The 12,664-nt window shown below is 38.7% G+C and overlaps 1 protein-coding gene across 1 annotated transcript in view; it reads right to left on the bottom strand.

The window, feature by feature from the left end:
* The window catches only part of LOC131258751 (dedicator of cytokinesis protein 3), a 61,220-nt gene extending 48,556 nt beyond the window's left edge, over window positions 1-12,664 (bottom strand). Inside the window, exons 1-3 of the mRNA XM_058260129.1 lie at window positions 12,579-12,664; window positions 1,220-1,461; window positions 946-1,094 (exon numbers count right to left, since the gene is read on the bottom strand). Coding sequence (XP_058116112.1) covers window positions 946-1,094; window positions 1,220-1,461; window positions 12,579-12,615 — 428 coding nt within the window. The 5' untranslated portion in view covers window positions 12,616-12,664. The remainder of the gene's footprint in view (window positions 1-945; window positions 1,095-1,219; window positions 1,462-12,578) is intronic.

A 12,664-nucleotide genomic window follows, 5' to 3' on the forward strand; every position in this document is an offset into this window, starting at 1 on the left:
GGATTAGAGAAATTCCGATTCAGATTCATGAATTCAAATGATACTTTGCATCGTCTTAGAGATTCATGAATCTTTTAGTGAGAAATTCACGAATCCCAAAGATTCATTAAATGCGAAAAGAATAGAAAAGCAAAGACCGAAAAATTTGGTAAATAGAGAGACCCCTGTGTTTGTTTGGTCGCATGATCCACGCAAATGAAAGAATCGTGAAGATTCGTGACAGATCCATGAAAGATTCAGTAAGGTTTCGTTAGATTTATCTAAGTTTGAAGATTCGAATCCTAAAAAAACCCGAATCAACCGGAATGAATCTTGCTTAAAGATTCATAAGGAACAATACTAAGAAGGATACATTGGCCGCGAAGTTTTCCTCTCCTTTTGCTAATGTATTTTACCAAAAATTTGTTTTAATTGGTACGCAGGTGTATTATTTGTTGAACCTTTAAAATGTTGCCCCAAAAATTGCCATCCCCGGAAACAACACATAAGGATTGCTCTGGGGGGAAAAAATACAATAAGGCACCCCATTTAACAAAACAAGCCGAAATAAAACATGTTGACTAGCTCTTGCTAGTTTATCGAAATGCAGAATATTTAGTTGATTATCAATAAACCAGTAAAAAACCCGTCAAATTTTTAAATGGGAAACGTTTTTTTACTTCCATGAATTGCATACTTTGAGGCGCAGACATATCTAATACCATAAACTTGATCTTTGCAAAACGCCATAAACGGTTCATGCCATTGGTAATAGCTACATTTTGAAAAATGAGTAAAAATACTCAATTTGGACCATTCCTAACCAAGTTATGTTTCGGGTTATTTAATTTTGCTATTTTAATTAATTTACTGAACTAACTAAGCAATATGCTCACGCTGTAGTGAACACAAAAGATACTTCTGTGTTTTTTTATAATTGAAAAGCAACAAAACTGGTCGACTCACCTGTTTCCCCAGTCGATTTTAGATATCACTTTCATTTGCAGATCATACGTCTGATCCTGTGTCAGGGTAGAGCTGAGCAGTTCTCGTCGGCTCTCGAGCAACGCCAGCATTACTTTGCGAAGGGACGTAAATTTGTATTCCTCCCGTTCCTGTGGTGCCGATGCATCATAAGTGAAGAAATAATAATCGATCGATAGCCCGATAGCAAAAATGGGAAGGCGTCATCCGGAGGATATTTGCGAATTTACATACAATCGACTATGTCAATACTCACCACAAACAGCCGTTTCCAGATTTCGGACCACTCGCGCAGCACCAGCGTACATTCGGCCACCACTGGGTCCACCTTCGACAGGTCCTTCAGGTGGATGTACGACTTGGGGAAGAGGCCCACTTTGCGCGGCTTTCTTGGGCAGGTGCCCCGAAACCAGTAGGTTGTTTCTTCCAGTATTTCCACGCAGTCTCCCACGTCTAACGCGAGCCCGTGCGTCACATCACCGTGCCAGTTGTGGATTGCTGAGGGACAGAAATGATCAATTAGTTTATCGTAGAATGGAGAAAAACTTGGGAAGAATAATATCAAACAACGGTAATCGAAAGATTTGAAAATAAAAAAAAATGATGAAAAACCTGTAGCCACAAGAGGCATATGGCTCGCAAACCTTTGAACAAGTGACGAAGGCAAGAACCAATGGCATAACATTTTGTGTCAGTAACAACCACATAGCACCAGAGCCAGTGGTAGTCACCCTTTTGTCGAAAATACTAAGATATAATAACAAGCATTGTTGGTACGAGTGCCATTACCATAAACAAGGAGTCGACCGCAGATAGAAAACTTACCAAACAAAAACAAAAATGCATTTTAAATGGAGACGTTGTGGCCGACGGGATCCGTATGTGCTCAACGAGTTGGAATGTAAACAACGCAAAACACATTAAGAAATACATTCCCACGCATTTTTATTCCGTTTGCCGCGTAATGAACTTCTGACGTATGGTATTCGACGCCCAACGACAATACAATGCATAATGCACAACAAATTTATCTTAAATTTAGTTTTGTAAAACCTTGTCGAGAAATTGTCAAAAAAAAATTAATTTGTAGGATAGCATAATCGTATCATTACAAGACAAAATCCGGTATAAGCTATAACCGTAATTTAACGGATCCAGTGTCGTCGAACAGGTTCAATGTGTTGTTCCTATAAGAAGGACGGAAAGTTGGGAGAAGTTCTTATCCCTAGCTCAAAGATACATATTCAACATCCAAAGGCGGTATGGGAATGAGTCAGCGGGGCAATTGCCATGCACTAGTTTATTGATGATAACGACGCGTCACAACGTCGCCTAAACGACTGGACGTGCCTTTTCTCGCCATTCGTCACAAGTTGGTGCATTTACACTCCCCACAATCCCACAGATGTAGGATTCAGATAACCATATCGCACATAGAGATTAAGACCATGATGTAATGTATTTGTGATAACAAACAATTTCGAAAAGCTATATTAAATAGAGCCATTGTGGAATAATATGTGCAGTCGTAGGGTTAGGGGGCAAAAATTTTAACTTTTGTAATTTCTGTGAACTACTTAACACATTTTTAGGCGATTTAATTCATGGTTTTCCCACTATGCAACCAATTATGTTAGCTTGACACCCTGACCTCAAGTCAAGTATCTACAAAACGGACCGAAGCTAGATCGTTTATTCATTGGTTAGTTTACTGCATTTCCCCTCTATGATTTTCACGTTGGTCATTCGTTAGCTTTCTGAGCCCCACACGTTTGTTGTTAGCCCTGTTAACTTTCGTTTTTCATTAAAAAAAAAACAGGTGTTAACAGCTTTAACTGACACGAGCACAATTGGTTCGCCACCAAACTGTCCACAATTATAGTCCCCAAACACCCATTCATTGCGTGCCATTGTAGAGCGTACACAAATACGTACGCCTTGGTAGGAAATGTTGCACATACGCACACCAAAGCATAAGTTTGATGATGTCACGCACGAAATAAAACTATGATAATTAGATCGTATCCCGCCAATTAACAAAAAGCTTTCACGCGCAAGAGCAACACAAGAATATGCAAAATGTACGCGCAAGATACCACCATGTTGGAGCTATAACGAAAGGAACACGTAACTAAGAAGTATTATTCGTCAAAAATTATATTATATAATATTTAATAAAGAATGAGAGGCACTATCGGAGCTATTCTCGCCATTTAAATTAGTTTTACTTTTATAAGGATCTCTATAGAGGGCAAACCTTCCATTTAAATTGGTGGATCTAATACCTATCCAAGTAACCGAGGGACAGCGGAACAAACATTTTATCATCAACATACTATCCATAGAGAAAAGGGGGACGAAGCACAAATTTGATCCCGGTAACCATGATTTATTGGTAATAATAATTGGCAAAAAGAGTTGCATAGGCCTGCATGAAATTACTTTAGACCTTATGAAATTTATTTTGGTTGAAACTATGGAATATGGATATGAACCAATGTTAATAAGTTTTCTTTCCAACTTTGAATTAAAAAAGAGAAACAAATGCACATGCACTTGCTCTTTCTTAAAGTGGCCGGTGGATTATTCGTATTAAATTGACCCTCCATACACATCAAGCCAATCCATCCCTGCAACATAATCCAGACGTCACGAGAATTGAGCACAAAAATAAAAACAAAGCAAAAACTTACATCGCACAACGTATAGCATCACTTAACATCTGCCACCGAAGAGCGTGAGGCAGCCAGCGCACCAAACCGGAAACGAAAGCACCATAATTCACATGGCGAACGATTCGTTCTCCCATCGGACCATCGAATCTAAGACAGTCTCGGGGCAGGAGGTGCACGAGTCTGTGTGACTTGTATGTATCAACATATGCACCAAAACGCAGGAGAAGATCGGAGAAATACGTACATCCGACCATAGTTTTTGCTTTATTATATTGTCTCAGAAGACATCGGTAGGCCCGGTAGGCCAACCCCTAATCGAGCTCCCCCCGGTGAGCCAATTGTGTCGGGTTGATGTGCTCGCCGAGCTCTCCGGCAGAGTGTAGACGGGAGGAAGAAAAACAAATGGTTCTTAAAAAAGAACCAGAGGACGCGAGAGGAAAAGGGAAGTGACTTGAGGATGGCGGTATCAAAGTGACACAACGAAAAGCGAGAATAATGATGAATCCAGCAATGATGTATTACTGCCAGACATGGATCCGCTTGCACTTCCGCTCTATGCCGTTGGCTTCAGACCTCGACCTTCCATCGTCGGCCAAGCACATGCACACTCATCGCGGCTACGAACTTGTCTGGTTGTGCATGTATACCGGGGCCAGATCACGCGGTGATCGGTTCGTCGAACACTGTTTTCACAGGATTGCTCGATTAAGTGCGATGCATATGCTCTCTGTGATGTGAGCCTAGCGAGGACATTACATCGCGATTTTCGCGTTTGCATTTGACGTACAAAACGTGCACTAGCACCATCAGCAACGGCAACAACATAAGGTTAAAAAAATGTGCTCACATGTAGGGAAAAACCTTCCTTACGAATGCATTCTCCTTTACCGCTTTCATTGCACATGTGCATTTCTGGAGTCGGCAGCCATCCCGTGAGCAGACTGCAAAGTCTTCGCCAAAATAAACAAACCAAAACACGAACGGAAACATGCGAAGAAAACATAGTTTTGCTTTTCAACGGAAAGATGTGGTGCGTGGTTTGATTTCATGATTTGTTGTTGAAATGGAATTATAATATTCCCAGGTGAATATTTCTGTCTGTCGCATTCTTGCTTTGAATGAAGCGGCTCTCAAACGTGAACTCCACTGCACTGAAGAATAGAAATATAGAGGTTCTTCTGTTGGAACATAATTCACAGCAAATACTGACATAGCAATCATTTCGTAGGGTGCTAAAATATAATCAAAGGATTTTTTGGTATAAACAAATAATATAAGAACGATACAAATGATCACTTTAATAAGAACGATACAAATGATCGTTTTAAACGTATAAAAAAATACATATAATAACTTGATCAGCACTCGGTACGAATGAAACAATACGTGTAAATTTTACAACTATGCTTTGCTTGCTGCTCAAAATTAATTTTAATTATTATGACCGTACTGCCATAACAATATTTGAAAGAATGAAACCAATTGGGTTTCCCTATTTCAAGCATAAAATGTATATTATAAAAAAAAACTAATTTCATTGCATTTGAAGTTCAGCTGCATTGATGATTCAAATATACAACACAACAATAAAAAATGCATTAGCTTGAAGGCTAATATCAATTATTCACATTTGGACTGCTGTTGCATTTTTACAACGCAAAAACGTTTACGAGATTTCGCAATTGTTGATCCATCATCAGTGTGGCATTCCCATTGCGCCAGATATTGGGGAAAAGAATAACATATTCTCGCATCACAAAATAATAGTGTTTTGTAGAAGTATTCGAAACAATTCAAAAAGCATAATTCATTTTTGATCGATGACCATTACTCTACCGACATTAAAACAATATGGTTGATGGTATTGATAACTTCAACAACCTGCTCCGAGTTGCAAAGACAGTGAAAAATGGTCAAAATAGACGCAATCCTTGAAACGTTCCAATCTGGATTACTCTCAGATACTGTCGGTTTACTCTCCGATTCGAGCAAATGTATGAATGGAAAAGATTTACGTTCTACGGAGGTACGGAGCGGAACTCCATGACGTGAGGGAGATGCATGCTTATTTTTAGCATACAGCGGTTCCTAAAAAAACCATCGGCGCAAGTGCAAAGAGTTATGGAGGAGCCGTTTGGCCGGAGCATGAATGCCTTATAGACATACTGCAGTTGGTGGAAAAGCGATGTGGCAGAGATCCAGTATCTCGATGGTAGGGATTGAAAAGGAAGTATCGGTACCAGTTACCTTGAGCAACCGCTTCTTTTCATTCCACATGCCCCCTTGCGACTCCCCTGAAACGAGTTCGAGCTAAGATTATGCCTATCATTGGAGCTGCGGCTGCCTGATCGTTACGTGCAGGTTGTTGATCTACGCATATTAAATTACATACTTCCGATAACACAAGCAAGAGCAATAAGCCATTATTACTCATTCATAAAATCGACAATGTAAATTTCGACTGCATAGTCTCCGTACATTGACGTTCCAGTAGTGAATGGTAAGAGGAAAAATTGTACATTGATAAATTGTCACCCTTGGTTAAAAAATCTTTTCCATCGTTTTCTACATGGCCTGAGGGGTCCATATATTTTTTATGTACATGAGGCTGCAGTCAAGAACGGAAGCCACCTCTTCAAGAATTAATTTTCAATCAACGGTACACGAGATATGGCCAATGTACACATGTCCAAGACGGTTCGAAGGAAAACCAAATTATCGACAATAATCCATCGCTGTCGGTCGGCTGGTTTGGTCATGGTCCAAACTGTCGCATCTCTGGTACAACAGGTTTAGGCGAGCGATGGTGAGAAGAGGTGGATGTGGAAACCACGGACCGAGCACCGATCCGCGATGCCGGAAAAGGTTGAATGACATAGAATTTCATCATGCGCTCCCCCCTCCCAGCCCAAAGGCCAGGTCGTGCTGACCTTGGTACGAATTTTTCACCAAACCGCTGCCAAGGCGGCGAAAGCGAAAGCTATTTAAAAAGAAATGAATGATGGGTCGCCGGCAGCAGCACCCAGCTGGGCTGGGAAAATTTATTCCGGTGCACCGGTTGTTAACATGCAGCGATGGAAATAGAATTTTCAGCTGATTTTCCCCCCACGTGGAGGTGGTTTCTGGGATCCGCGAAGCAAGACACGAATTATTTAAGAAAGGTTAAAGACCAAACTGCTGACTACGGTGATGCAATGATGGTTATCTTGAAAAAGGTGTAGGGGAAGGTGGGGCAAGACGCGCCGGTGGGGCAAGATGCCCCGGCCTGTTTTTCGCTGAATTAAGCCATTTAAAAATAATTTAAGTAATAGAATATGTTCATCAACGTATCTACTACAGACTATGTAAATTTCACTGCACGAAATAACCATTTCAAAAAGAAAACGAGAAAAAACCAAATTGACTCTAAATGATCTAATATTTTGTCACTTCTATGTAAGGTATGGCATGCTTTGATATAATATTTTTTAAACACCGAGGCCTTCTTTTACTACCTGATAATGGTATTTAACGAATACCGAAGAGAAACTGTTTTAAAATTCTCAAAATTTTGAACAAATTACATAAAACGGACGATCCTCAGATTGGGGCAAGATGCGCCGGCCTTGGTGGGGCAAGACGCCATAGCATTCCAAATGTAAACAATGGGGCAGGACGCACCATTAAAACAAGAGCAAGTCGCACGGTGCCTCCATTATCAACGCATTGTTGATTTAAATAAGTCTAATATTAAACATGCCATGTGAGTTTCATAAGAAACGAATAGTTTTTAGTTCTTCATATGAAATTTGTGTTAATTTTTTATGATATTCAACTGTGTTTTCAAACCACAGATCATCTGGATTACAAAACGTCAAATTTTGACTCTGTCAGAAGTGCTACCTGCAAGGTTGATGTAATTGTAAAGGTTGTACTAAGGCGGTTGTATAAAAGGCCAAAAACAGATCCGTGAAAATATTCAATAATTGTTCGGAATTCAGCAACGAATTTATACCCAAACTGTCTTTTGAATGGTACACCACAAAATTCAATCCAATGTGGGTTACAGGGGCTCGGATCGGACTGTTTACTAGTGCCTCTGCATAGACTAACCTTTCAACAAGCAACCTTGGTCCATCTCCTGTCTGTTTTAGGCCATCTTGCCCCATGTTTACGTAGTGGCGCGTCCTGCCCCACCGGCTGGGCCATCTTGCCCCACTACACTGCGTCCCAAAATGATAGCCTCACCCAGTTTTTTCACTCATATGCTATTTTAAATGATCGCAAGGTAAAATAAACGACAGAAACATATTTCTCAATCTAAAAGAAATGTGTTTCACTTCTAATTTATCAGAAAAAAGAATTTAATTATAACATTTTGGTCAAAAAATTAAAAAATGGAGTGTCCCATAATGATAGCCTCACTTCAAAAATCATTCAAATTAACAAAGCAACCCAGTTCCTAGCCACGTTATCAGTTGCCAAAAGTAATTTTTAAGTTCTCTTACTTTAATTTGTAATTTAATTTGAACATTGGAAGCAAAAAACAACTCCAGGAACGAGAAAAAAGTCAAATTGATGCTTATCGCTTTAATGGCAAGTCAAATCATGAGATTGGTGTGCTAATAAATAGATTTAAGGGGGGCTAGTTATATGGGCAGTTGATATGGGCTTTAGAAGTCTCCTGGTCGTCTTCAAAATCTTTCCTCGCGTGATAATCGGAAGATTTTTTAAGTTGCTTTCAATGCAACCAAAGGTTGCCGTAGGACAACAAACGAATTCTGGTTGAATGTGTACAAAAATGCTGTGTTGCGAGCTTTGAATTCATGTTCTGATATTGTAAGAGAGTCCATGAAGAAAGTTTCTGCCCTCAAACTTCACCAAAAAGTCGCTAGATTGGAGTTTGCTACAGAACATATGACATGGAAGAATGAGTGGAGAAACGTAAGTTGTCCGTTTGCAGTCTTGTTCAGATTTTAAATTATTAATTTATGTTAGGTGGATTATATTGATTGAAAAAAGTTAAATATTGATGGATCGGATAGTTACATCCATTACTGGCGAGATTTGAGACGATAGCACGATTTTTCTATCGTATCAATTTTGAAGGTGTTTCGGTCATGATTTGGGCTGCGTTCAGCGGTCATAGTAGAAGTGAATTGGCTCTTGTACCAACACGTATGAACAGCGATATGTTTATCGACATCCTGGCGAATCATTTGAAGCCTTATCTGAAAAATCACAACACCCAACAGCTCATTTTTAAGCAATAAAATGCTGCCGGGCACGCCCGCAAGACAACAAGAACTCACCTTGTACGGTCGGATATCAAAACAATGTCTTAGCCAGCCGTTTCCCCAGACCTTAATCCAATGGAAAATATTTGTGGAAGGCTAGTTCAAGAGATTTATGAAGATGGGAGACATTACGAGACCATATAGGAGCTTAAACTTGCTATCCGAACTGCTTGGCGTTCCTTATCAGTAAATACGTTAGAAAAATTATCGGAGAGCATACCATCAAGCATTTTCCGAGCAATAAATCGTAATGGAGAACCAACTGATAACTAAATCATGACTTTTTAATCTATTTATGCTATTTTTGTTGATAATTCGATCAAAATCCTAAGTGAGGCTATCATTTTGGGACACCACAGATTTTAGTTTTTTGTACCGAAAGGGATTGTTCATTCGTTTTTTTCAACAATATTTATGCAAAGTAGTCAGTGTATACTTACAAATATTTGTGTATTTTTTGAAAAAAAATATATGCTCGGTATTCGCCCTGCACAGAAAAAACTAGGTGAGGCTATCATTTTGGGACGCAGTGTATTGTCAGCGGAGCAAAAACTGAAAGGCCCTTCGAAAATCTTATTTAATATGAAATTGATCAGTTTGATATAGTGTTTGATATTTTTCATACATAAAAAAGATGTTTATTTATCTAACTTTAAAAATTGGAGACTTTTTAATGAAAGGAATAGAAGAAAATAATGTTTTTCGCTTAAGGGGCGCGTCCTGCCCCACCTTACCTTATGTATATTCAATACTTCCAGTATAGGAAATTGATACAATAAATTATAGACTTCTTTCTTATTCTTATACTACTTCTGATTTTCACAACCTAATTAATACATCATGGATTCTTGAGGTATTATTAAATGATACATAAGCAAAAAAAATTATTACCATGCTTAGGGCCCTATTTTTCCTCGATCGAGAGTTGCCAGAAACCTGGGCCTTTCTTTTGCATACTAAACAGATCATGACGGATATTTTTAATGCAAGGTACTCTAAAGTCCTCCATCCATTGCGGTTTACCAAAAGTAGTAAGGACCCTAACTGAGTGTATTGTGCAGAAGAGGTTATCTGCAGTTTAATTATAATATTATTCGTGCCTTGGTCCACTCGTATATCCTCCACTTCAGACCTTCTTCAACTGTCGAAATCCCTATTTTATCAGCTGCTTTAACAGCTCTGACGTACATACGCCATGAGCAACCGGAACTTACGGACACTTTATTTTACACAGTATTGCAGATGTACAAATATTTTCTTATTTAGGCACCCAAACCAATTTAGGTCAACATTTCATTGACCAACCACAATCTACAAGAAGTGCCAACGTTTTAAAAACGATATTCTAATTAATACAAAACCTAACCTACACTTAATTTTCACCGGTTATTTCCTGATGTTCAAAATCTAATTTTTAATTGATTGCCTAATTTTATTCCAGCATTGAAGGTTAAACGGGGAGCAAGAAGTTAACACTAGAAACCAAACAAAGGTCATTTTGACCGCAATTTGACCAATTTTCGATTTTAATATCTCGAAAACGGCTGAATATTTTTACAAAACAAAAATAATAAAAACTTCCCTTAAAATCAAAATCTACATTTAAAACAAAAAAAATCAGTTTTTTCCGTACGACCAGTTCCGAACCCCAACGTGACTATTCCTAGAATGCTTTAAAGCGATGCGATTTTGAGCGCTCTTCTTAAAACGCAATAACTTTGCAATTTTTGAAGTTTTCTAAAATCCCGAAACGGCTGCTGTAAGTATATTTGTTGACTATCTTTTGACGTTTTTGTCGGAACAAAGCACAGGACAAAAACAACCTATGGAAAATTCTCAAATATACATCTTCAAGATCAATTTGTGACGTCATTTGTTACCTTATAAATATGAATTTATTTCTTAAATGTGGCCTAATATAGAAGCATTCTACCGCACACGTTTTTTTCTAAATTTATATGACATTTTGAAAAAATTAAAAATGAAAATAATCAAAATTCAATTCAATACGATGCTTTTTGCTTTACACCAAACTAGCGGAATGATGAATTGGTACATCAATAACTTAAAAACGCCAAAAGATAGTCAACAAATATACTAAAAAGTAACGGATTCCGGATATGAAAAATCTTCAAAAATGATGAAGTTATAGCGAGTTAAAAAAGTGGTTAAAATGATCGCTAAAAAGCTTTCGGGAAAGATTCCAAGCTATGTATTATAGTGTAAAAGTTGTGCTTCGAATTGTGTTCTACAAGTACGGCTGATGGAATGAAGTAATCAATAAAAGTGATTTTTTTTTCAAACGGCATATTCTCTTACAATAACGCATGTGCGTTGTGCTTCACTCGACTGATAAGGAACCAACGTGCACGGTTCGCCGAAAAAGGCAACGAAGATTATGGAGTCAGAGCAACAGACGGTTGGTTCAAATGAGTACTGACCGGCCATCGATAAATCCTCCTTTCCAAAGAACAGTATTTCTCCAACCGGCGGGTCGACCGGAAGTCACGCTTCCGCCAAACGGTTTCCGTTGTCAACGGAAGCCGTGCATTGCCACCGGCACACCAATATATGACGCCAACCGGCACCTTCTTTCGTACGGAAGACGTAAATTGATAGCCTTTTGGCCAGAGGCACCAGAATTACTGGCTACTAACAATTTCAATTATGCAAAGCAATACATTCAAAGGTTCCCCGTGTCGCTGGTTCAAATTGTTTTGATTTTTCTTCTCCCTTTATTTAATAACAATTATTCGTTGCTTTTCCATTGATTCCTAAGCCTTGGCATTTGGCAGCATGGCAATGCTTTGGGTGCAACTCAAAGCATCTGCCAAAATGAAAAGGCCAAGATATACAGCATTTCGTTTACCTTTTCAGAAGGTCATGCCTTATAAAACCTGTTCTACCTAACAACATCACTCTCGAACAAAAATTGTGAACCATTTCTTACATCCTTCTACTACGGGCCATGGACAGGATGTATCAACAATGCCAACTTCTACCAAATAACTATGCTCTCGATTATTCCATACGTTATCATTCACGCATCCTTCATAACTGAGGATCTTATTCTGTGCCCTTCAACTTGTAGCTGACATTCTTCACGGTTGCACCTCCACAGCTGCGTTCATGCCATTACTACAGCCGGGGAGTATTTGAAGGCAAATTATTCAATTTCTTTCCCGGCAAACTGCACTCCACCATCAAGCTGAGAACAAGGGGAGATAAAATAACGCTACGTTTTCACCACAATCAAAAACCCCATCCATTGGCCTACGAAACATGTTCATACAGTAATGTAGAGTGGTTTTAAAAATAGTTTTTTTAAGCAATTGCGTTTTGCTTTTTAAGCAACATAGTAACAAACCACGAAAGCACATTTCGACGTTATCATTATGCGATTTTTTGCATTTAAAATATTGTCAGAAAGAACATACGCTTATTCATAGCCTGGTTGAAATTTTCAGTCAATCCAGTTGGACACACCGATTGTCTTGGAAAAGCAATTGTTGCTTATATATTGGATTAATTCATAAATGCTTGGATCCATTTTCGGACCTAGCTTACAAAAAATCACACATGGTGCACATAACCATTGTTTACAAAAAAAAACACACACACACACATACATGCTTACTCCGATAAAATATATAAACGAACTTACCAACTCCATATTTGTTGCTAGTTGGTGTCCAGATCATGTTGATGAGTTTGTATTTCCGCTTGCTGGTGTAAAATGTTTTCCTGGTT

This window comes from Anopheles coustani, chromosome 3 (assembly GCF_943734705.1).
Source record: "Anopheles coustani chromosome 3, idAnoCousDA_361_x.2, whole genome shotgun sequence".
Classification (NCBI taxonomy): Eukaryota; Metazoa; Arthropoda; class Insecta; order Diptera; family Culicidae; genus Anopheles; species Anopheles coustani.